Below are 26,250 nucleotides of genomic sequence, written 5' to 3'. Positions count from 1 at the left end.
TTCTATATTCTCCATCTTGAATGATACATCATTGATTTAAATTGTTGTTTAATTGTTTTATGATATTTTTATTGTAAGCCGCCCAGAGTAGACGTAGTCTAGATGGGTGGGATATAAAATAAATAAATAAATAAATAAATAAATAAATAAATAAATAAATAAATAAATAAATAAATAAAAACAGTAAATGAAATCAATACTAAGAACACTTTTAAAATCAACAGAGTACCACAATCCATTTTAAAAAACAGTCAGTCACTAAGGGAAAGCGTCTGACGAGAAAGGTCTTTGGTTGTATGTCTGAATAGCTCTAAAAACAATGTATTCGCGAAGGCTTTCACGGCTGGGATCTAATGGTTGTTGTGGGTTTTTCGGGCTCTTTGGCCGTGTTCTGAAGGTTGTTCTCCCTGACGTTTCGCAAATCTCTGTGGCCGGCATCTTCAGAGGACAGCGCTCTAAAAACAACTCTGGGTTTTTCCAGTGCTATACTGAACCTGTACAAGCAGGTGTCCAAAACAGACTGACTTCCTCACGCCCATCTTTAGCTGAGTGTACTAAATCTGTATAATTTCCTAAGAAGTCGCACAGCCGGATGGCACCAAAGGAAACCCTTCAGGGTGTTTTTTTTTTAAAGAAATGCCCAATATTCCAAGGATTTAATGGGATTAGAACCACTCCCGGAACCCTCCCTTCCCTAAAAGCTAAACGCTAATAAGCCAATGACGATGTAAAACCAAGTGTAAACAAAGCGAGGGCTGGGAGGGAGGCATTTTCGCTGGAAATTCGAGAGGACGGCATCCCGACCCGTTTCAACGAGGGCGGAGGCGGCAGGAGCCGCACCTGACCCGCCACAGCAGCTGACAAAGAAAACCTCCTCGGGCGTCGTCAGCAACGGGCCATGACGCGAGTGCTTTAATTCCAAACGTGGTTTTGTTTTTTGGGGGTTTTGTTGTTGTTTAAACCCGAGGGCTGCCATTGAAACCGACCGCCCTCCGTCGCCGAAAAAGACAGGCGTTTCTCTTAATTTTTTTCCACCGGCCTCAGCTGAGGCGACGGGCCGCGCGCGCGCCAGGCCGGTCACGTGACGCCCTCCTTTGCCCCCCCCTCCCTCCGACGCGGCCACACCCGTCTCCGCCTCCTTGCCTGCCTGGAGTTTCTCCCCTCCCTCACCTTCCCTTAACCTGACCTTCTCCTCCTCCTCCTCCTCCTTTCCCCCCCTCCCGCCCCTCTGCCGCCTCACGAAGCCGTCTGGCGCGCGGGGGCTCCCACTGCGCCTGCGTGGCTCCGCCCCGGCCGCCTTCTTTCAGCCCCGCCTTCTTTTTTTCCTTTTTCCCTCTCTCTCTCTCTCTCTCTCTCTCTGTTTCTGTGCCGCCGTCTCGCTCTCTTTTTTTTAAACCCCTCCTCCCTATTTCCCCCCTCCCTCCGCCGTCTGCCTTGGGCCTATAAAAGGCCCGGCTGGCGGGGGTTTCCTTTCTCAGTCCGCAGCCGCGACGAGGGGCTGGAGGTGCCTTGGAAGGGAAGCCGGCGGTGGATTGAAGCGACGACGACGACTAACTGAATTCTGGTCTCTGGGCCTTTTCTCCGAGCGGCTGAGGCGTCCTCGGTCGTCGTCGTCGTCCCTCAGGCGGACCGGGTGTGGGTGTTTTGTGAGGGAGGGGCGGTCTCAATTCAAACTCGGGTCGACCCGGGCCGCTGTTCCCTCAGGGCCGCCTGACGGGCCCTGCTCCTCCTCCACCACCACCTCCTTCTCCAGACAGCCCCCCCCCCTTCCTCGACGGCGCCATGAGCTCGGGCACGCCGTACATTGGGAGCAAGATCAGCCTCATCTCCAAGGCGCAGATCCGATACGAGGGCATCCTTTACACCATCGACACCGACAACTCCACCGTCGCGCTCGCCAAAGGTACGGCCGAGCCGCGGGTGGCTTTCCGTGTGTGTGTGTGTGTGTTGGGGGGGGGGAGAGGAGGGAGCGGAAAAGCTGCATTCGGTGGGGGTCGGGGTTCCCTCACCAACCGTTTTAAGCCACCCCCCCCCCCCCAAGACCGAGCGGGCAGCACCATTTCGTAGCTGCCTCGGGCTCTTGTTTTTCCCTTGTGTGTCTGTCGCTCTGTCTGGAGTGGTGCGGCCGATGGCGGAGAAAGGAGCCTCAGCATCTCGAATTCCAGTCCCCCCCTCCCTCTTTCTTCTTCTCTCTTCCTCCCTCCCTTACCGGCCTCGTCCTTTTCTTTCGTCCCGAGCGCCAGGGAAAGAACGAGGCGGCGGGCGGGCGGGCGACTGAGGGCGGCTGGGTGACCGTCGTTAAGCGGAGGGAGGGAGGGAAGGCAGGAGAGAGCGAGCGAGCTGGCCTTTTTTTTTTAAAGGGGGGGCGTGGGTAAGGAAAAAGAGCCGTCTTTCTTTCCCTCGGACGAGAAAACGCAAGACGCGTCGATGGAGCAGGTTTCGTTAAAACGACAACACCGAAATAACTAGGTCGCAGGGGGTGAAGGCTGGGCAGAAACGCGGGTGGGGAAGAAGGACCAAAGGTTCAGCTACTCTCCCCTCCTCCCCAAACCCTCCCAGGGAGAGGTAGCATATGGTTTGGCTGCAAAGAGATTGCTTTAGCATTGCTGCTTTTTCCGGCCCTGTAATGTTGGTGGAGGGGAAAAAAGAACAGGCTGTTCACACTTGCGTTTTGTCTAGGTTGGAGAAAATCTTAGCTTCACACCCAGGTAACCGGTCCTCCGCCTCTGGGGGAAGATATACTCCTGCGGGCATTGGGGCTTTGTAGGTGGAAAATGGCTGTGCGTGTGCATGCAACATATGCAGGCATCTTTCCCAACCCCCCCCCCCCATCCTGCTTGCCTTTTGAAAAACTGTTTTTGCAAATATCTGTGAAGGTGTTGCAGAGATGCCATAGCACTGTATTAGCCCATTTCCTGGCCTTTAAAGTCTAGAGAAGGGAGACACTCTGTTTTGTTTGGCACCCCTCTTCTTTTTCTCCACCCCCATCCACCTGAAAAGCAAGTCCTATATTTAGCTTTGGAGAGGAAAGTTGTAGCTTTAGTGAGAAGCCCCCAGTTGCATCCTTTTTCTCATCTCCCAAACTTAACATAATGAATTCCTACATTATCTTTTTAATGGAAAACAGCTGCTGGCTGGGTTTTTGTGTGTGGAAAACTTTCATTCCTAAACTCATACTGTTTTGAAAATTAACTAGTGGCATAATGACTGGAAACAAGACCAATCTACCACATGAACTTTCCAAGTTGTACCAAAGGAATCTCTCCTTAGGAAATGGAATGTGAAAATGTATATGCTATATGTATTTTTTTAATATGATCCATAGGCTGTGAGTGACATTTGGAATGAAAAGTATATGTAATCTGCAGATGCCTAATCTGATCTAGTTGATTGGGGGAATCAGGACATAAACTTCAGATTAAACATTTGAAATTTACGTGGAAATCTTGCTTTATTGACAGGGATTAGTGTTTTCTGTGATCTTTCAGTTGCTGTCTGGGTAAATTTGACATGGAAGCTTCACTAGGTTTAATCTGGAAAAAGATGCCTCCTAACCTTAGGTGTGTTTGGGAAGTGACCATCCCTGCAGTATCGTATCAATTCAGTTCATCATTGTTACATTTTGGTTAGTTCCCAAACTTTTATGTGGAGGACTGAAAAGGAATAGGGAATGCTCAGACACTTTGTACATCAGGCTGGTCTGTGAAGTGCAAAAAAACAGCAAAGAAACATCACCTGGAGGCTTTAGTGAGGAAGGGGAGTATTTAGTCCTGTCCCAATTGGGAAGGGACTGATATGGTTCAGCTTTCATTTTATTTACTGTTTTGAGAGCCAGAGAAATGTTGCAATGTTTTTCCTGTCAACAATTTATTTATTTATTTAACTTATATGCCGCCCAAACTACCCAAAGGTCTCTGGGCGGTTTACAACAATTAAAATGCAGTTAAAAAGATAAAACAAATAAAATACAATTAAAATATATACTCTAAAATTGCCATCAGGACCCACAGTTGATATTATTTCAATTAAAAGTCTTCTGGAACAGGAAGGTTTTGACCTGGTGCCGAAATGTCATCAGCATTGGGACAGCGTTCCATAGTCTGGGGGCAGCTGCGTGTGTAACTGTTGTGAGACTCCGCTCATCCAGGTAGGGCCGTAGGTGGAATAATTTCCGCAGCTGAAGGAAGGCGCCCCAGCCACCAAGTCCACCTGGGCTTCCAGAGTTAGACTGAGGTCCAGGAGCACCCCTAGACTGCGGACCCTGTCCCTTAGAGGGACTATAAGCCCATTCAGGGTAGGGAAATGGCCCTCCAGCCTGTCCAGCGAAGCACCCACTAACAGCACTTCCATCTTGTCTGAATAAATAAATAAATAAATAAATAAATAAAATACCACCCTCTGGACACTGTTAGCCAAGAAGGAACGTAACCACCGTAAAGCAGTGCCCCCAACTCCCGACTCAGCCATCCTATCCAGAAGGACACCATAGTCAATGCTGTTGTAAGCCGCTGAGAGATCCAACAGTATCAACAGGGTCACACTCCCCCTGTCTCTCTCCCAGCAAAGGTAATTGTACAGGACAACCAAGTCAGTCTCCGTACCAAAACCCAGCCTGAAATTGAAATGCATTCAGAAAATCCATTTCATCCAGCAGCACCTGGAGTTGCCCGGCCACAACCCGCTCCAACAGTTTGCTCAAATAAGGGAGGTTCACCACTGCTCAGTAATTAACCACCAGCCTTGGGTCCAGGTTAGGCTTTTTCAGGAGTGGCCGAATTACCACCTCTTTCAAGGTGGTAGGGACCACTCCCTCTCTCAAAGAGGTGTTCACAGCCTCCTGGACTCAGGTGCAAACTCCCCTGGCAGATCTTCCAATTAGCCAAGACGGGCAAGGGTCGAGTGGAGTGGTGGTAGAATGGACAGATCCAAGTACCCTGTCCACATCCTCAGGTTTCAACAATTGAAGGTAAGGTAAAGATTCCCCTTGACAATTTTTGTCCAGTCGTGTTCGACTCTAGGGAGCGGTGCTCATCCCCGTTTCCAAGCCATAGAGCCAGCGTTTTGTCCAAAGACAGTTTCCATAGTCACATGGCCAGTGCGACTAGACACAGAACGCTGTTACCTTCCCACCGAGGTGGTCCCTATTAATCTACTCGCATTTGCATGCTTTCGAACCGCTAGGTTGGCGGGAGCTGGGACAAGTGATGGGCGCTCACTCCGTCGCGTGGATTCGATCTTACGACTGCTTGGTCTTCTGACCCTGCAGCACAGGCTTCTGCGGTTTAGCCCACAGTGCCCACACGTCCCTTCACATTTCAACAATTTAAACTCATCCATTAATACTTGACCTAAGCACGGCACACTGGACACATCCTCTGATTCTGCAGTAATGGTGGAATCCAACCCACTATGAATCTGAGCAATTTCCCCCATCAAAATGAATGGCAAACTCATCACAGCAAGCTGATGAGCAGTCCAGGACCTCCACCAGATATCCTGGTTGAAGAAGATTCCGGACTGCCCGAAATAGCTCTGCTGGACGACATTCTGAGGAAGCAATATGGCTGGAGAGTTATTGCCATTTCGCTAGCCGTATTGCCATGAAATAGGACCGATAATGGGCTGTAAATCGTGTTCAATCAGACTCCCAGCAGGATTTCCCCTACCTGCGCTCCAGCCGTCTCCCTTGTCGCTTCATCACCCACAGTTCAGAAGTATACCAAGGAGCTATCTGGACTTTGCGTGCAGGGAGAGGGCACTTAGGCACAATCGTGTCAACCGCCCGGGTCATCTCCCTATTCCATAGGGTGGCCTGAGTTTCGACAGGACCGCCAATCATATCAGATGAGTAATCCCCCAGAGCATTCAGGAAACCATCTGGATCCATTAGTCTCTGAGGGCGGATCATCTTAATAGATACCCCACCCTTGCAGAGGGGAGAAGCTAATAGAATAAACTTGACCAGGAAGTGGTCTGACCATGACAATGGGGTCACAACCAGCCCCTCCACATCCAAACCACCATCTTCCAGTCCTGTTGAGAAAACCAGGTCCAAGGTATGGCCCTTCTCATGTGTCTGGCCGATGACACATTGAGACAACCCCCTGGTTGTCATGGCAACCATGGAGTCCTGATCCACCCCTGTCAAGGGAGCCTCGGCATGGATGTTGAGGTCCCCCAGCACCAGGTCCGAGACTACCTCCGTCAGCTCAGGCAGGGAGACTGTTGGTATGCAATAGGGTCGACACTACACCAACAGAATCCCTAATCTGTTTTATAAGCCCAACACACAATACAGGCCCTCAAGACCTCCTCTCAAAGGGATAGGAAGCCTGGTCAAAGAGACAGAACTCCTATAGAGTATAGCAACTCCCCCCCCCGATCCTCCGAGCGACATTGGTGCTGGACCAAGTACCCAGGTGGACACAGCTGGGAGAGGGGAACACCACCCTCCTCTTCCACCCAGGTCTCAGTAATGCACGTCAGGTCAGCACCCTCACTGAGAATTACATCTCAGATGAGGGCAGTCTTATTTTGTACTGACCTGGCATTCATCAACAGCACCGTGTGGCTTGAGGGTTTGCTGATATGGTCACTTGATACCATCTGGTTGGGGGTAGGACTAGAAGAGGAGATAGATGTAAGCTATCTAACCTCTCTTCTCCTATGTGGGCATGTTCTACCCCCGTCGCCATCCCAGTATAATGGGATTGGTGAGGAAGAAGCACCTCCCTGATTTTGAAACTATATGGCATGGGGCAGGAATGCTTTACGTTCTCTGAGGCTTTGCTTGATAGTTGTGAAAATGACCTAGATTTTCTGCAGGTGTTATGTGACTCAACACAGTCTTTGTAAAGTGCTGTTCTTAACTCTCCCAGCCTTTGGAGGCTGTAAATGGGGAAAGTGTATTGTGAGTTGCTCCAGGTACTGTTGGTGGCTGAGGCTTCAGAGCAGCAGCACCATTCCTTTTCTTTTTGGTGTTGCCCTTGTTCTCTAGAGGGAAGGACAGACATGACACTTGACTGTTGCAGACTGGGTCTGAAGACGCAGCCCGTTTTCTGAAGAGTTTGAAACTCTATTCCCTTTCTACCAAGGCATTTGAAAGTTTCCTCTTTTTTCCCAGTGTTGACAGCATAACTCTTTGCTATTTCTGTTTTCTATTAGATTTCTCCCCTTCTCAAAGTTTTGTAACCTATAAAAGAACTGGCCATGTCCATGTCTTACACCCATTTGTTTTTACTTGTGATATTTTTGGAGCCAGTGGTGGGCTAGCCATGGCTTCATTGACAGCCATTATGTTCTGTACACTAGAAGGTTGTGGTGTAGGCGTTAGGTTTATGCCTTCTGGGAGTCCAGGTTCAGTGAGGGAGCTTGTTGGGAAATGCTCTGACCTGATGTTAGGAAGGAGGATAGCTGTATGGTGTTTTTTTTTTCCCCTTAAAAAAACCCTGCCAAAATGTCTGGATTGGGGAAAGAATAAAAGTAGACTTTTTGACTTGTGACAGCTGTGGTTAGTCTGTTCCATGAGTAGCTCCTGATACATAGCTGTGTGATTACAGAGCTGAAATAAAATGCTCCTAGCTTCGCAGATCTTGCTGCGAAGCAGTGAAATGTGTAGGTTTTAATTGCTGGCTACCTAGCTGTGCTACAGATGGGGATGTTGAGCTGTAGGGGTTCTCCATTTTAGTTGATTTTTTTTTTCAGCCAATGTCTTAGAATAATTTCATCTCTAATTAAAAAAAGATGGTAGACCAGATGTTAGTCATATGGCTTTTATGGAAGGTTAAAGAAATATTTGAAGCCCCTCTGCTGCTTTTAGAAACAATTATAAAAAGCCCAACAGCTTAGCAAGGGGAGTGTGTGAGGAGGAGAAAATAAACTTTTTAATGATACATGGTTCAGCAGCTAATTTTACTGTGCTTGATCCAGAGAGAAGATAGTTTCAAAATGATGAAATCAGCAGATCAGTCATTGTGCTCTTTTATAAATTTTAGTAAAAATAGAGAGAGAAAGGAAAAAGAAAAAAAATGCAAACCAGCAGTTTTATTTCTTTTGAGAGGCATATTTTGTATGGAGCAGTAGTTTGTAGGGCAGTCAGTTGGCTTTCTCCTGAATATTTTTCTGGGCAAATGATTCTTGATAGACTTCTGTTACAATGCGAATATCTTTCTTGCAGTGAGCTCAGATGATATATATGGCTCTCTTCCTCCCCATTGTATCCTCACAACAATATTTTGAAATAGGTCAGGTGGTTGAGAATGACAGATCCAAGGTTAACTAAATGTTTTATTGCTTGGTGGAGACTAAACCAGTTCAGCAGTCTGGACACTTCGGCAGAGGCTTCAGCTTTAAAAGAGGGCTTTGCCCTGTATGCTCCACCCTGAGCTTAGCCAAACTGGAATAGTCAGCTGAGGTGATTAATGGGAGGGCTTGGTGATTAAAGTCTCTGTTGTAGCTCACATTGATTGTGACAGAGGAAGCTTAGGGTAACTTCATTTGTCAGGAAAAAGGACAACAGACTTCAACCAAAGAAGAGCAAAGAAATTGTAGGCTTCTCCTTTTGTGTCCTTGGTTGCCTAATTTTAAGCTATGCAGAGTTTCTGACAAGGCAGAAGAGGGTTCCAAGAGCAGGTATCATAGCTCAGTGCTGGTGGCTTTTAGAAGGTCCCAATTTTAGACTGAGACATTGCAAGCCTGATTAGAAGATGAGGTAATAGGTGATGGGGAAAGCATCTGCCTCTCTGAGATGGTGGAGAATTGCTGGCTAAGAAATAGTATTGGACTGGATCAGAGCTGGTTAACTAATATCAACTGAGAAACTGGGTTGACCCTCCCTCCCCTCCATGTCATCAGGTAAGACTTTTTCCACCAAGTGCTTTAGCCAGACACCTGGCTTTACTTTTCCCGTGCCTTCCTTGCAAGGGAAGGAGTAGTCAAGCACAGTGCATGTGGCTTTCCTCTTCTCACCTCTGTACAGGGAAGGGAAGCCTGGCAGGCGATCCCCATTGTCCCAAATAAGTGAGATTCCCTTTGGGATGGCCTCCATGGAGAAATCTCTGGGCTAGGGGGAAACCACTCAGAATCATCTTAGTCTGGAAAAGAGTCATCCTCCCACCCCTTAACAGATAGTTTGACCTAGTAATGCTTTGTGTGTGAGTGATATTTGTGTTGCAGTTTGGCATACTGTTGAACCCTTCACAGCACCAGGAAGACATCAGGTTACCTACCCATTGGTATAGGTCTGTATTCCTTCATGCTGGGTAGTGCTCTCCTGGTGTTTGAACTGCAATTCCCATCAAAATCAGCAGGGTCATTGATCAGGGATGATGAAAGTTAAAGTTACCAGAAGAGGACAAAATTGAGGAATACTACTTTGAATAGTCTGGGCTGGTGAGTGTTTATTTTGACTTAGGGCTTCTCTATTAAGCCATGTAAAATGCCTTGTAGTTTTCATAGTTTCAGTACATCAGATAGGATCCCTGCTATCACTCACTCTGTGTGCTTCATAACTGAGAGAGGAATGATACTGCAATGTCCTCAGTTTCATATACCATATACTAGGCTGCGCTAGTTCTTCAACAAGTGAGATGTTTGGTGTGCTTTTGTAGGAAGCTTGGAAAGGAGTGATATTTTTCTGATGAAAAAGCAAAGGGGAGCTGTAAGAAATTTCAAAATCTGTATTACAGAAATGCTTTTATTAGGCAACCTCAAACCTCATGAAAAAATTACATTCAAATGTTTATTGATCTATTGATAAAAAAAAACATAAAAATAATGAGAACAGACACACTCAGAAAATAAGCCCCAAAGAGTCTTTATGTAACCAAATACATTATAGATTGTGTGTCTTAAAAAATTGCAACATTAACAACAAAAAAGCTGTTCCTGTTTAACTATATTTCTGGAAGTCCTACTTTGGAACTACAGTGGTGCCTCGCTAGACAGTTACCCCGCATGACAGTTTTTTCGCTAGACATTGACTTTTTGCGATCGCCATAGCAATTCGTGAAACAGTGATTCCTATGGGGGAATTTCACTGGACAATGTTTGGTCCCTGCTTCGTAAACTGATTTTCGCTAGACGATGATTTTGACAGCTTCCTCTGCGCTGGCAAACCAGGTGTTTCCGGACCTAAGCTTCGCAAGACAGTGATTTAAACAGCTGATCGGCGGTTCGCAAAGCGGCTTTCCTATGGCCGATCTTTGCTAGACAACGATGATTCTTCCCCACTGGAACACATTAAACATATTTCAATGCATTCCAATGGGAAAATGCTTTTCACTTGACAATGATTTCGCTAAACAGCGATTTCAGTGGAACACATTATCATCGTCTAAGTGAGGCACCACTGTATGAGGGAGCTGTACCAAAATTGGATGCGCCCTTGTAAAAATTACAGTATAGAAGCATATGTGCTACGAACTCTACAGCTCCAGTACCGCATGGACATAATCTTTGGCCATGTGGGTATATCTTAGAAGAACTCTTTTGTCAGCATTGAAGGTATAGCCTTCTTAAAGCTTACTAAGTAAAATTCTCTCATGTACTTAGGAACTATCAGTTTATTTAAATAACAAACACATTTGTTTCCATAAATAACATTTAATCCTAGTACTTTAGGAGAGCAGGATAGAGCTCGCAAATTCAGCCTGTCAGTATCTGCTTTGTCATGGATTTGGTTTACATGCTGTTACATCTATGAAGTTTTTCTAAACTAAGACAATGCAATGAATTATTTTGAACTCCCAACTTTTTTCCATGAGGAGATATATGGATCAGTCATTGTCAAGGTGACATAAGAATTTGCTATAGAATAGTTGCTGCCAATAGTATAGGGCACAGTTCCAGGCCAAACGTATTAGTGATCCCATCTCTTAAGTTAAGGACTAGTTCTGATAAACATTTGATAATACAAAAGAGATCTCAGAAATGAGGACAGAAGCTTTTTGAAACCCGTGCTGCCACTCCAGTTGGGGAATTAATTTGCCTTAATGCCCACATTGCAGCAGAGACAAACCTACTCCCTTTTGTCAGAAAAAAAATGAAACATTATTTTGGAATAGTGTCAAGTAGAAATGGGCATGAACCTCAGTGCCATGCACTCTCTTCTGCCACTTCCTGGGCTTGGTCCCTTACTCACCAGCTGGGATGCACTCCTCTCTTCCTCGTGTTTGACCACTCAGACAAGAAAGCAGGACAGGTAAACCAGTGCTCCTGCTGGCAACTGGTAGAACAGCTGAAGAGAAGGAGGAGAGGAGCACATTCTGATGGATGAGTGGGTCATTGGCCAGGGAGTCAGGAAAGGGAGCATGTGGCCAAACCTCCGAATGGAGGTTTGTGCCCATCTCTATTGTCGAGCTAGAGTCATTACACACTTCCTATGTACCACCCAGTTAGAAGATCTATGAAGATAAATACCCATGTACTTATTGTCTGTTCAACTGGAAAAAGTGCATAGGCTTTCAAGATCTCCAGAGCTCTTAATCAAGTGAGGTGTTAGCAAAAGGGACTGGAGAGTAAAAAGGGAGGAAAAACCTGATGAGACAGACTTTAGGACATGGTACATGTTCTTTCTGTCTATTTTGCCATGTGCTTTTAGTAATACCATCTCTAGTTAAGATGTCACAAAACGTGGATCACATTTTATGCCTTTTGAGTTGGCCCTATAAAGATATTAACTTAGGGTGGATTTGGAATTTCCTTATGATGGGATTTTTTGCAGTCCTCGCTATACCTCCTGTTGTGCCTGATAGATCACAAGCCAGCCTGTCCTTTATCTCTGCTATACGTCAGCATCCTTTCCTTCTCTACTAAGGTGTTCCTGGATTTGCCCACCCTCTGCAGCAAAGGACAAATAAACCATTGCCAATAATTGAGTAGAAAAAAGACTTTTCATTATTCACTTTTATTTGAGTTCTGGATGATGGAGTGGTGACTGTATTTTGAATTTATAGCTGGACCTCTGGCAACTTTAATCCTATTTGCAGGATCATACTTCAGCTGATAGATAAGCATGTCAGTATCTACAGTGAAAACAAAACAGGAGAACTATTCTGTGAAGAGTGAACTGTACTACTAAAATGTTTCTTGCATGGTGGCCAATTGTTTTCTTACGTGCTTTCCTCCTTTTGTGGGATCATACTGGATCTCGAATATGATTCATGCTGTCTGGCTGAAAAGCTCCTTTAAAATATTTTCTCACTTACTTTTCACATTTGACAGCGCTTTTTGACATTTAGTGCTCTCATTCAGACTTTTCCTTACCAACTCTGATCCACCTTTGGCTGGTTTGATTCAAGGGTGAATGAGGGGAAAGTTACTTTGCAGAATTTGGCATACTCTTCTTTGTGCTTTTACCTTACTTGAATCTTGCATTATGATGTCACTTCTGTGCACAGTACTGAAAGAGGAGAGGAACAAAGCTTGTGATCATCCGGAACTGTAAATCTGCTCCTTGTTTGAGAAATGTGGACAAAATCAGAAACTCCAAAACTGCTGAACTAGACTTAGAACCTTGGTGGTGCTATTTAGAAACAATGCTCTTGAAAATGCACTTTTGAAAAACTAATTTGGAAATTATTAAAACTACAACAAATAATAAATATGAAATATCTGATAAACAAAACTAAAAAAAACTACACTGAATTCTGAGGGCCCCTTCCCCTTTTAAAATTAAGAGCCATTTAAAGACTTGGCTCTTTAGGCAGACCTTCCCTTCTGTCAATTCTTGAATTCTATCTCTTTGTTTTATCATTCCCCATCTTGAACACGCCATATTATTGATTTAATTGTTTAATGATTATGATGTTTTATTGTATTTTATTATTTTTTTGATATTTATTTATTATTTTATTTATTTATTTAACTTATATGCCGCCCACACTACCCAAAGGTCTCTGGCCGGCTTACAGCATTTAAAATACAATAAAAAGGCAAAATAAAAGGGCAAAATAATTACAATGCAATTAAAATATATATTCTAAAAATTGCCATCAGACCCACAGCTGATATTTTTTCAGTTAAAAGCCTTCTGGAACAGGAACGATTTGACCTGGCGCCGAAATGTCATCAGTGTCGGCGCCAGACGAATCTCAGTCGGGAGGGCATTCCATAGTCTGGGGGCAGCTGCCGAAAAGGCCCTTTCTCTACAAGCTGTCCCTCTTATCTCCTTAAGGGACGGCTCTTTCAAAAGGACCCCCTGGTTAGATGTTAACTGCCGGGTAGGTTCATATGGAAGGAGGCGGTCCTTCAGGTATCCAGGTATTTGTAAGCTGCCCCGAGTAGACGCTGTGTAGGGGGTAGGGTAAAAATCTAATAAATAAATACATAAATAATAGACTCATATGTATCACTTTCCCCCTTTCCCTTTATCAATACAAAACCAATACATTCTCCCCATCTTAAAACATGTATTTACTAATTACCTTCTTCTTAATTTCCCTATTACATGTACAGTGGGGTCTTGACTTGAGAACTTAATCCGTATTGGAAGGCGGTTCTCAAGTCAAAAAGTTCGCAGGTCAAATCTGCATTTCCCATAGGAATGCATTGAAAACCATTTGATCCGTATCTGCTCTTTTCTGTCCATAGAAACTAATGGGAAGCTGCTATTCCGCCTTCGACCACTAGAGGGGGATATTTTGTTTCTTTTTTTCTTAGGTCAAGAAAGGTTCAGGGAAGGCAGGGAAAATACAGTCCAGGCAGTACCAGGCAGTCTGAAGACTGTCTCCCAATCCACTCTCTAAACGCTAGGAGGAGTGAGGAAGCAGACAGGCACCCTTTTCACTGGCCAACAGTTAACTGAAAGTTCAAATTTTGCACTTTCCCTGCCTCCCATGTGTTTTTTTTCCCAGTTCTTAACTCAAATCTAAGTACGTGAGTCAAGTCAATATTTTCCTATGAGAGAGGTTTGTAAGTCAAAATGTTCGTAACTCGGGCCGTTCGTACGTCAAGACCCCACTGTATGTTCATTGTTAGTTGCTATATCCCAAATGTTGCTATAATAATCACTTAATTTCTAGTAGTAATCAATCTTACCACTGTTAACAAATTAGAAACTAGTTCTCTCCTCATCCACTTATCTGTTTCTCTTTCCATTATTGATAAAAGTGCTTTCTTAGGACATGTAGCTAAATTCAAGTTGCTTATTTCATTTATTTCTTTAAAAACAATTGCCAATATTTATATGTATATACATACTCACATTCCAATCACATAAGTATCATATTTTTCAGTGTATAAGAGCCCCCCCATTTCTGACCCAAAATTTCTTCACAAGAAAGTGGAGGGAGAAGGCAGGGATCAAAGCACTTTGATTCCTGCTTTTCCCCTCAACTTTCCTTGCAAGAAAGTGGAGGGGGAAAGCAGGGATGAAAGTGCTTTGATCCCTCCCCCTTATTTCCATGTATAAGACGACCCTCAATTTTTAATCTAAATATTTTAGACAGAAGTATCTTATACACAGAAAATACAGTACTGTACCTATTTTCTGGCACCCTCTCCAGCACATCTTAGAACAATTATTTGATTATGTTTCACTGAAGTTAATTACCATGTCACACTAACTTATAAAACTTCTCTTTTATTCTTATTGACATGGATCTCCATAGTCTAATAATCAACATATTTTTCAAAGGACGATAGCTTATTTCTTCTCCCAAATGTCCTTCCCATAACATTTTAAGTAATTTTTCCTGTTCTTCTGAAAATTGAGGAATCTCTGTATAGCTCTTCAAGTATTTACTTAGTAAGTCATGCCAAAAATGTGATAGGTACAGTGAAACAACAGGTAGAGCAGATTTCTGAAAAACCATCATGAAATGTTTCAGCAAAGTTCTGAATAAAGGCCTTGAATATATTGTAATTTACATTTTTATATGCAAAGTAAAGCAGAAAATATTTTAACTATACTGTCTTCGGTCAATATGATTTAACCATGGTGTGATCTTTTTATCAGCTTTTTCTTTTTATATTAATTATTAAAGATTACTGATCAGATGTGTTTTATAAAAAAGTATTTGTCTCTTAACAAAAAGGTGTTAAAATAAGTACCAGCCAACCTTCATAAAGAGAATTCCTTAAACACTGTACCAGAAAAGCAAGCAAAGAATATTCTCTCCAACCAACATTTGCCTACTCTCAGGTGTTGGGGTAGAGCACTTGGAGAGATAAAAATTAATAATTTTTATGATATATGGGGCAGATTTATTGAATATGTGCTAACAAAAGAAAAAGGGAAGTTCCAAATAAGGAATCAGTGCAGTTCTGGAGAAGAGGACAATAAAGGAAGAAGACTACTGCAAGAGGTCCTAACTAGGGTGGCGGGAAACACAATTGATTTGTATTTTGGTTTATGTATTTTATGTTGAAGTTTGTAATAAAAAATATATTAAAAATAGTGTCTGTGCATTCCAGGAGCAGGCTCTCATTATTCTTCTCTCCTTTTCTGTTGTGATGCTAGTTGAGAAAGAGAGTTTGTCCTGTAATAATTATCTTGCCTCCATTCCCAAAGCAAGGATGTGGGGCAGGAGGTGTTTGTTAACTTCTGGGAAGAGCTATCTGCATTGACCTGATCATGACAAAGCAACAGTTAGGGTTAGCAGAAATTCCAGCTCCTGTTAAAGGCAGTATAATCTAGCTTGCTGAACTAATGTAATAACACATACCTTTTTTCCAAATACTAATAGTGCGGTCCTTTGGAACTGAAGATCGTCCTACAGACCGTCCGGCACCCCCTAGGGAAGAGGTTTATGAATACATCATCTTCCGAGGGAGTGACATCAAAGATATTACTGTATGTGAGCCTCCGAAAGCACAGCATAACCTGCCCCAGGATCCTGCTATTGTCCAAGTAAGTAATTCCAGCAGAAATTTCTTCCACCAGTGTCAGCCTGGATCAGTGTGCTAAGAAGGCGAAAAGATTGCTAAGGGGGAAAAAAGAGTTATTGGGAATGTTGGGCTTTGCTGATCCATTCTAACCCAGTATGAACAATGGATGATTTTAATTTTGAACAACCAAGTAATAAAAGTAATTGATTACTCTATTTGTAGTTAGAGCAGCAGTTTTGTAAATGTGATTGCAGCAAGAAGCTGCTTTTTAACAAATATCCTATCCCACAGATTCAACACATTGGGCTCTTGAATAACGGTTAGTCAGAGCCTCAACCCAAGGCATAGAAATTCTCTACAAGGGGCTGCTAAGCCAAGAGGTCTCAGGTAGAATAGTTTAATGTTCAGCTGACTGGCTGTACAGAGAATCCTATATGACCCCCCCCCCCCCCCGTTTCCTAGTTGAATAGGACTCCCTTGTCCTACCATATTATTCATTCTCTTTACACTGAATGGTTGTGTATATGGGACTCAAAGGGTACATCTCTAGTTTTTTTCTTTTTGTTTAGCTGTCATTGACAGCTTTTCATCCTGTATCCATAATCTACCTGAGATAGGTGGACCTGGAAATGTAAGAATTTCAGAATTGGATAGTATATGAAAGCTCTACTGTTCTACATATTTATGAAATTTTAAAGTATAGCATCTCTTCCCCCATTGTTCATAATAAAAATGGTAGCACACATTAGGTATAGAAATACTGCATGCTTTGAATATTTAATCTGTGATATTTTGACAGGAACTATTGTTCTCCAGTTCCATAGACTACTGTATAGATAGATCTTAATACCATACTATTCTTGGCATTTTGAGTGAATAAAAAATTTGCCTTAAAAATCTTTTTATTAAAAGATATTTAATTGGAATGTTTTTCTAGGGTCTGAAAGTTCCAGTTTTTCCACCTGGAAAAAAATGGAAAAGTGCATCCAGGAAGAAGGCTGAAAAAATTTTCCCCCTAAACCTTCCTATCTTTAGGCAGGCTGCTATTGCTCCACCTGTCAGCCTGAAGCAGACACACTGCATTTGGGGAAAGATTGGTGTCAGCCTAGATGTTAGTTAGGCTGTTCCTGTAATGTACATGTTTGTAAACAAACTACAATAATGAGCTAGTCAAATACTGATTTTTCTCAATTCAAGAGCAAAAAAGCCTTCAGAAGATTGGCTTTGTTTGCTGTGTTAATCTCCTGTGATCGTTACTGTACCACACTTGCAAAGCTGAACATTCTGTACTGGTTAAATTTCCCCTCTTAGTTGAAGTAGTGACTTGTCCTCTTTAAAACCATAATTTCACATTCTTCCTTTTTCAGTCTTCCCTGAGCTCTGCCTCAGCATCCTCCTTTCAGCCACATGTGCCTTACAGCCCCTTCAGAGGAATGCCACCCTACAGCCAGCTTGCTGCCAGCTCTTTAATTGGCCAGCAGTATGCAGCTTCCCTTGGTTTAGGTGAGTAGCAGAGGCTTCATTTTCACTGTGGTAGTAAATCTTTGTTTGGGTTTACCACTTACAGCTGTAGGTGGGAATCATGGAGATGCTCTTTAATTTTTTGCATAGAAGATGGTCTTGGTATTGCTCAAGGAGATGAAGCTTTCTATTTTTCTTGGCATACTGTGGGTGTGTTGTTGTTTTTGTTTTTTCTTTTGGGAGATGTTTTCAAGAACAGCCTAGACACAGATTTTTGATCTGCAGCAAGAACAGGGAAAATGGATACAGATTTTTGGACATTGCTTAGCTGTTGATGGCTTTGCTTCACACCTGCCAGTGTCTGCACAGAATTAACAACTTTAGGATGCTGACTATGTATAAAGTGTGCTTGTATGAATAATGAGTACACTCCTGTACTGCAGTGAGTCCTGGACCCTTTGTGCACAGCAGGAGAGGGGGCTGAACATGTTCCATATACATTGTGTCTCCGACACATTTTGTGCATTACCTGGCAAGACAAAGTTCCAAATAGAATAGTCCTAGAACGAGTTGGAATTTTTAGCATGTATATATTATTGAAACAGCGGCGTCTGCGTTAGCTCGGGCATGTCATGAGAATAGCTGATAGTTGAATTCCGAAAGATCTCCTGTATGGAGAATTAGTGCAGGGAAAGTGCCCCTGAGGGAGACCACAGCTGTGATACAAGGATATCTGCAAGTGGGATCTGAAGGCCTTAGGAATGGACCTCAACAGATGGGAAACCTTGACAACTGAGTGTTCAGCCTGGAGGAAGGCAGTGGAGCATGGCCTCTCCCAATTTGAAGAGACCCTTGTCCAGCAGGCCGAGGCAAAGAGGCAGTCCCGAACCCAGCAAAATCAGGGAACTGGACAGGGGACAGATTGTATTTGTCTTCAGTGTGGAAAGGATGGTCACTCTCGAATTGGCCTTCTCAGCCACACTAGACATTGTTCTAAGACCTCTGTTCACAGCATGTTACCATAGTCTCTCAAGACTGAAAGATACCTACATGAATAATCCACCTTTACTCAGCTACTCAAGGTGCGTAATGCAAGGGGCAAATTTTGGATCAAATCTGGAAGCCTGATTGATAATCCCAGCCAAGGCATAAACTGCTCACAGGTGCTCTTTCTCAGCCTTGGTTCCTCAGCTGTAAAATTAGTATGGATCTGATTAAAGTGACTATAAAGAATTGTTCAAAGTGGGTTTTTCGTATGTCAGTCAAGACTGCTAAGATTTTAATGGAAGACACTTAAAACTGTATCAGCATCATTTTAAAAATGAATATGAGGAGACGGAATCAGGAATTTGAATATATTTGAATATTCTGTTTTTGTTTTTTTACTGACCCTTAAAATGTGTTGATATAAAGGTGGTAGCTGGTGCAGAATGATCTTTTAGTACTGAATCTATCCTTTTTTTAAATCAAATTCTTCCCAGTCTCCAAATTTAAAAAAGCCTTGTGCCTTCCCAGTGGGCTGGGGACTGGGTGTTTCTACTGTCTTTTGTCTTACTGGTATCTGTCTTTGCTTTGTCTTCTCCTCTCCTCTTTCTAGAAAAACTGGTAAGCCCTCCAGCATCAGCAGCTGCTTCCAGTCCTAGCACTTCTTCATCTCCTCAGCCAGTTTCAGAGCCTGACTTGCCATCAGAGACACACCTGCTGTCTTCTAAGGGTAACAGCAGCTTGAGGATTCCAAGTATTTGGAAGAACTGCATGGTGTTTGCAAAACCATTTTGTCTCTTAAACCCCCTCCCCCTTCTTCCTCCTGAACAGAGTAACACCTGCAAGGATTACTGCAGTTGTCTGTTTCTGAAAACCTTGGTGCATTTGCTTCTGCTCCAGGTATTGGATTGGTGGATAAACAGCAGATTGAATTCTGGACAGTGGTTGAAAGTACTGAGGCAAAAACTAGCCCAGAGGGAAGGAGGCTGTAATACAGAACAAATCTAAAGAAGTTTGGGAATTAGAATGCAGTTAGAAACTTTGGGTTCAGAAGCCCTCCACTTGGTGTCAGAGTTTCCAAAAGACATCCTCTACAGTGTTGCTTAGAAACCATGGTATAGATTGAAACTCAAGGAGGCAAATCCTGTACAGATAGAGTACTGCTAACTAATAAGACTGCCTGGCTTTGGAACAGAACCAGACTCTCTGTCTTCATACAGTGCATATCCCAATTAAATCCTGTGTGTGTGTGTTTTAGTTGAAGAGCATGTTGCTTCTGACGTGTTAACTTGTTCTGCAAAATTTGAGGACATTGTTCCAAAGTAGCAAATAAAGTTCTGCTTTGTTTCTTCACTATTGAACAGTTTTGCTGTAACATTTGCTTCTGAGGGCTACAGTGCATGCTATGTCGTGTGTGGCTGTAATACTTTTTTCATTGTGCTTACTTGAATGTAGTTGTGCATTGGCTTTGTTCAGCTTGAAGATGTTACTAATGCTTGGTAGACAGGTTCCGTTTCCTTTTTATGCTTATTTGGACATCTAGTCTTCTAGGGCAGACTCCTAAGCAAAAATGTCATTTTCAGGTTGCAAATCTAACCAAAAAGTATGTTACAAATTCTTGTGCGAGCTTTATGGGTGGTGTGTGGCCAACACTAAAAAGCTTCTGGGAAGAGAGACTTTAGAATATTATTGCATGCAAGAGGTAAGCTGTGGGTAACTCTAGCAAATGCTTTGCTCTAGTGCTGCTTTAACTGTATTTCAAGGGTCTGTGACATAAAATACTCTGCACTGTACCCGCTTTACAAAAGAGTAATTGATGTGTATGCAGGCCTATGGTGCAGATGTATCAGGCAGAGAGTTCTTGGTTCTGGTCTGCATTCTCACAAGAGGAAGTCAAAGTTCAGTAGGATAGATTGGACTGAAAACTAAGGGCATGATTGGTATCTTAAATGTGGTTAAGATGTAAAGGACTTGCTGTGGAATTGCCTACTTTGTAAGAGAGCCAGCCCCCAAATGCCATTACAGTATTGCTTGGCTAGATATAAGACATTCCATGCGTACTGCACAGTGTTATTGTGTTTTCTTTCTGGCATTAGAATGACAAATCTACCCTGTTTCCCTGAAAATAAGACCTAATCTGAAAATAAGCCCTAGTATGATTTTTCAGGATGCTCATAATACAAGCCCTACCCCAAAAATAAGCCCCGGTGAAGTGAAACTTCATCCTCCAAGATTGTGCAGCAACCAGAAGGAGATGACAGCATTGGTTGAATAAAACATCCCCTGAAAATAATCCCTAATGCATTTTTTGGAGCAAAATTTAATATAAGACCCTTTGGGGGGGGGCACGGCATACACTCAACCAAAGGCAAATTTTATAGCCAAATTACTGTGGAAATAGACATGCTTGCATTATTGTCTAGTTTTGCTTTCAAAATGAAAATATATGCATATTCTTTTGATTTCTTTTTTGCTATTTATCAAAGTTGGATCGACAGACAAAGAAACAAGAAATGATGGGCAGAGAGCTTGAGATTTGTTGATAGCTGAGCAGTGAAGCTTTGTCCCCAGGCCACTGGAAATTTACTCTATTATATCCCACTCACTCCATCCTCCACATGAATTCCAGTATTGCATGTATTGGCTGGGTTTCTAATTGTGTCCTATGGCAGGGCACTGAAAAGTGACTTCTCAGATAGGCAGTTAGTACTGAAGAAATTCTTGCGTACTGAAGAAATTCTTGCAGTACAGGTTTGCTTCTGGGTTGTCAGTAAAAACTCAAATTGTGGAGCTTGTGGATTTGCTGTTTTCTGTTTTTGTTGAAAAAAGCTTGTCTAATTTAGCAGCTTTCAGAGCAGTGTTGAGACATAGATAGCAAAGTGAAAAATTGACAGGTAATGAATGAAACACCGTGAGGCAGCTCTAGGCAGGAAGTGTATGGCCTTTGTCAAATTGCGTTCTATGACTTGGAACTCAAGGATCAAAATTCACTGGACCTTAAGCTGATCTTTGTGCATGCAGATATACATATTACTTTGTTTGTGATAAAAGGCATATCTTTATGTAATTTAAACCAGTCCTACCTCCTGTTGTTTGCCTCAGGTAATTGTGGGAATGGTTCTTTGTAAGTGTCTTTTCACAGATAACCAGTTTTCAGAGATGTGGAGAGGACTGTTGTTCATGCCTGAAATCTAAATTGTGTTGCCACTGAATACACGGAATGGTGGCCTATTTCAGTGCTTTTGAATTCTGTGAATCTTGAGTCAGTTTGCTGGATTTTAGGTCTCTTAATCTTCCTGTAATGTTGATTAAAATCTTTCAGTATGATATTGAATGTGGCTGAAGGTTATCAGTTTCATTCTTTGGACTGTAGTAAAGCCAAAGTCACTCCACACTTGAAGAGTCTTCTCAAGTGCATGGAGTATGCTGGTTAATTCAGTCCCCTTTGAATTGCACTTTCTGTTCTAAACACTAGCGACAAGATGATGGGGAAGTGGGAGTTCTGCAAATCCCAGTGTGGCTTGCATTTGGAACACAGGACTCACTTGGAATTCTTTGGCTTCCTTTCAGGTGCAGCTTTTCCCTCGGTTCATTCCATGCGCAAAAGTCCTATGGTAGAACAGGCTGTTCAGACAGGCCCCATTGACAGCAACTTGAATCCCAAGAAGATTCCTCCCATCAAAGCCACTCCAGTGATCCAGCGTAACACACGCCAGATTCAACAAAGTAACAAGACAAATGGTATTGATACTTTTCTCTTGAGAAATACTGTATGCCGACCCTCATAAAATAGTAACAGTAACCTAGCTCTAAAGTTGACATGAGTAACTTCTGCTGTTACTTCTTCTATTTTGCCTTAGATACAGTTGAGCCAACCCCTGTACAAACACAAGGGCAGGTGAATGATGAGAATAGAAGGCCCCAGAGGAGGAGATCAGGTATGCTTCCTCCCTGTAAATTCTCCAAACTAACTGAAATACTTCCCTCTGCATTATTTCTGTATTATAAATTTGGATATTAGAAGAACGTGGATTAATGAACTCCTGGTCAATTTGAGGAATAGAATCAAAAGGGCATTTGAATAATCTATGGATAATTGAATACACATCCATAAGGCCTTGCATTTTGTATATTAACATGATTTAAGTGACACATAGCCTAGGAAACAGTGCTGCACCATTAGAAAAATTTCAATATCTGAGTTGAGAAGAGCAGGATGAGTTAAAATCCATTAGTGTGCTTGAGCTGCTCTCAGCAGATTCCAAGAGAGTTGGACACTTTATGCATAGAGTAGCCGAAATAACAGTGAATTAACAACTTCTGATGAGAGATGGGGGATGTAGGCTCTGTACTAACACAGCTGTTCAGAAGTGAATCCCTAAACTTGAGGTTACATTTTCAGGCTAAGGGGAGGGAAGGACCTTGGTTATGAAATCCTAGCCTGAATGTATAACATCATATGTGGAATATTTGGGTACCAATACTTGGAGCCATAGACATCATGTATACCAAGACCAAAGGGCTTGCTAGACATAACTTAGCGGGGGGGGGGGGATAAAGTTTAAGGTTATCACATTATTACAAGCTAGGAACAGTAAGTTAAGTCTTCACTAGTCCAGTACCAAATAAACTCACATTTAAAGATTCTAACTCTTTTTCTGTTAAGGAAATAGAAGAACACGGAATCGTTCCAGAGGGCAAAATCGACCGACTGCTGTAAAAGAAAATACCATAAAATTTGAAGGCGACTTTGATTTTGAAAGTGCAAATGCACAGTTCAACCGAGAGGAGCTAGATAAAGAGTTCAAGAAAAAACTCAACTTTAAAGGTATGTAGTTTTGTTTTGATGCTGCTGCTTGATGTCAGTCTGTTCTTCTGAAATCACTCAGGAGTATCTAGTTTAGAATTTAAAGTGACAAGACTTGTATAGGGGGATGCAAAACCAACAAGGCAAAAAAGATTCTCCTCCTTCTTTCAGATGATAAAGTGGAGACAGGTGAAGAAAAGGGAGAACCTCCTGTGGCAGCTGAGAAATGTGATGCGAATGCTGATGAAGACCTCCTGGGACCGAATTGCTATTATGACAAAACAAAGTCCTTCTTTGACAACATCTCCTCTGAACTGAAATCTAGGTGATTTACATAATTGCTGTATAAGAATCTATAGGATGATTTATCTCCTCTATAGAAATCAGACTTCATTTTAGAAAGGCAATCCAAAACATACATAGTTTCTCAGTCCACCTGCCCAGCCAGGCCAAAGAACTGCACTCTTAGTTTCCTTTCTGTCTTGGGAATTCCAGAAAGAGTACAGTTTAGGTCTGTTGTTTCATATAATGTGAGTCTTATTTCATTATTTAATTTCATTACTTATTTATTGAGTTTTTTGTTTATTTTCTGTTCATTTCATTTTTTAAATTACGTTTTAGTGGTATGATATAATCTGAAAGTTGAGTTAGATGATTATAAACTTGGAGGAGTTTTAAGTGATTAACAAAAAAAGCTCCATTGAAAAGTAAAGTGGTGCTGTGGTGTTGGCTTTTGCTCTTCCCTCCAGGATAGGGATTTGCAGCATGAACTTGAAGAGAACTTGTCTGCAGTAGGGAGGGAAAAATGATAATGTGTTCCTTAGTTCAAGGCGTACAACATGGGCTGAAGAACGGAAGCTCAACACAGAGACATTTGGCGTGTCTGGGCGGTTTCTCCGTGGCCGCAGTTTTCGTGGTGGGTTTCGTGGCGGAAGGGGATCTGGAGCAGTGCGACGAAGTCAGGCAACCCCTAGAGTGGGCACTGGAAGAGTGTGAACCTTGCAGGCAAGTTGTTACCATTACCATTAAAATAATTGAGGCTTTGAAGCAGTTAAGCTGGGATGAGTATATCAAAGAAGCCAGATTTGTCCACACAAAATAAGCCCTCACGAATACAAAATAAGTTTGTTGCATGAAACCAACTACGTAGGATCTTGTAACAGTGCACCTCTCTGAGGTTGCATATATTGTTTCACTGGGATCAAGTGGATCAGAAGGATGTGCTGCCTCATCTTTTGATGGTGAACCAGCTGAAATGCGGAGAAGGTTAAACCTCTCTGGAGTACCTCTTGCGTTCCCTATGCTTAAACTTGCATCTTGTCCTTTCTCTGGGGATCACAAGCTGCCATATATGGTCTAAGTCTTTATAGTTTAAATTTAAATATTGCCATGTGCTTTATTTTGTCGTTAAAGTGACCCATCTGAATAATTAGGTATGTTGGTGGGGGGTTTTTGGCAGTTATAAAACCTGTGTATTTTTCTTGTCTCTATTTAGGTTCTCAAGGACATTGCTGGGAAGATGTGTACATAGGAAGGAGGGAACAATCAGAACTGCTGCACTTAAAATAATGGGTGAATGGAGTGTTTGTGCACAGGCTTAAACTCTGGCATCACTGTCTTGTGTCTGAGCAGGATGGAGGCATAGGAGTGAGTTGAAAGGAGTGCTCAGAAACCACCTCTTCAAGGAATTTTTCTTTTTTTTCTTTTTTGTTAAAGTAGTGCAAATAATTTGTGCTGCTTGTAGATTCCAAAGGCTGCTGTTGCTGAACATGTAAAACACTCTTTTTGTTCCCTGAAGGAGATAACACAATTCTAAATTCTTTTAAAATGAACCAAAGCTCATTTAAAACCAGCAACTTTTTCTTAATCTGAGGAGCCAGGATTCTACGGGTCTCCTGCTGTTCAGCCTTTCTCTCTTGTCTTTCCACCTTCACCTTTGGTTCAAGCAGTCCCGAAGCTTAGAAGCAAGTCCTAGTGCAAAACAAAATTGTATAATGTGTTGGTGAGAATTGTTGCTGATCATGTATGTATAATGCTGGGTTCACCACTTCAGTTGTGTGGTTTTTCTGGGAACCTCTACAACAGACTTGCTTAGAGTGCTGGTCACTCCTCCAGAAGAAATACGAAGCATCTGAACTGGCCAGGGATAAATGCCATTCTCCAGCCTCCTAAAGTTTTGTGTCCATTCTCTACCACTACATGGGAGGTGTTGTGTATGGAGAAGGCCTAACAATTATGTGATGCTCTTTCGATAACTTGAGAGAATGCAATTGTGGTGCTCTCTCTTTCTGAGTTAAAAGGGGGGGGGGGAGAAGAATCTGGCTTCCAGTCCTTCTCTTCATGAAAGAGCAGTAGATGCTAATCATCAGAATGCAGAATGGGAACTAGATGAAGGTCAGGGAATCAGCATGTTCCAGTCCTTCTCCTGAGTCCCACTCTCCAAGCTGTATAAATAGTTAAGGTCATTTTTTTTCTGCCCTGTGTTTTTAAAACGGCTGGGGTGGGGGTGGGGTAGAAAGGTGGGGGTGCAGGGATTATAAACTTGCATGAATGTGGGTTAAGCCTTTAGTAATAGGCATGCGTCCCTTTTGTAGCGAAATGAATGTTTTGTTGAAAGGCTTCTATACTAGATGCCACTTTTCCCCCTGCTGCCCCTTTCATGGCAAGCGTTTTGGGTTTCTCCGCTATGACATGCATTGGTTTAAGTTGTTGTAAAGCCTTTAGTTTTGTAGGACTTCATCACAAAGGATTACACAGTGTGATGGGGTTGCTTTATGGAGTCATGTAAATTATAATTATCAATAAACATGGACATGTTTAACTGTTCTCAACTTAATTTTGTTGCCGAGCAGGTTTCGACAAGCAATCTTGTTGGGCCCAAAGTGAATGGTCACATTTGAGAGTGTGTGATGGCAGCAGAACTGATACCTAAGGATAGTAGTTGACAGGCCAACTAGGGGAACGGTCAAAGCAATTTAACAACTATACAACCATCCTGGCAAATTTTTATTGGCCAAAGTATAGTACTCTAGATCAGTGGTCCTCAACATTGGGCCTCCATATGTTATTGAACTACAATTCCCAGAAGCCTTCGCCACCACCTCTGCTGGCCAGGATTTCTGGGAGTTGAAATCCAAGAACATCTGGAGGCCCAAATTTTGGGGACCACT

The 26,250-nt window shown here is 42.7% G+C and overlaps 1 protein-coding gene across 2 annotated transcripts; it reads left to right on the top strand.

The window, feature by feature from the left end:
* Positions 1 to 1,642: 1,642 nt before the first annotated feature.
* On the top strand, positions 1,643 to 25,901 carry LSM14B (LSM family member 14B). 2 transcript variants are annotated; one of them, XM_020808123.3, is made up of 10 exons: positions 1,643 to 1,903; positions 15,687 to 15,850; positions 17,196 to 17,331; positions 18,887 to 19,003; positions 21,844 to 22,014; positions 22,134 to 22,211; positions 22,940 to 23,101; positions 23,252 to 23,405; positions 23,905 to 24,085; positions 24,576 to 25,901. In XM_020808123.3, exons 1-9 carry the CDS (start codon positions 1,783 to 1,785, stop codon positions 24,074 to 24,076), a joined length of 1,275 nt encoding a protein of 424 aa, XP_020663782.1. In that variant the 5' UTR covers positions 1,643 to 1,782; the 3' UTR covers positions 24,077 to 24,085; positions 24,576 to 25,901. The 2 variants fall into 2 exon arrangements, with proteins under 2 accessions (XP_020663782.1, XP_020663783.1); XM_020808124.3 differs by lacking the exon at positions 18,887 to 19,003.
* Positions 25,902 to 26,250: the final 349 nt, after the last annotated feature.

The sequence above is a fragment of the Pogona vitticeps genome, chromosome 4, assembly GCF_051106095.1.
Source record: "Pogona vitticeps strain Pit_001003342236 chromosome 4, PviZW2.1, whole genome shotgun sequence".
In the NCBI taxonomy this organism is placed as follows: domain Eukaryota; kingdom Metazoa; phylum Chordata; class Lepidosauria; order Squamata; family Agamidae; genus Pogona; species Pogona vitticeps.
This window is presented reverse-complemented; position numbering and strand designations above follow the sequence as displayed.

What these genes read in the sequence shown, in the direction of transcription:
- LSM14B (XM_020808123.3), top strand. Translation starts at nt 1,783, where the DNA reads ATGAGCTCGGGCACGCCGTACATTGGGAGCAAGATCAGCCTCATCTCC. An exon ending in ACAAAGTAACAAGACAAATG is followed by an intron (nt 22,015 to 22,133) that starts GTATTGATACTT and finishes ATTTTGCCTTAG; the next exon opens with ATACAGTTGAGCCAACCCCT. An exon ending in GCCCCAGAGGAGGAGATCAG is followed by an intron (nt 22,212 to 22,939) that starts GTATGCTTCCTC and finishes TTTTCTGTTAAG; the next exon opens with GAAATAGAAGAACACGGAAT.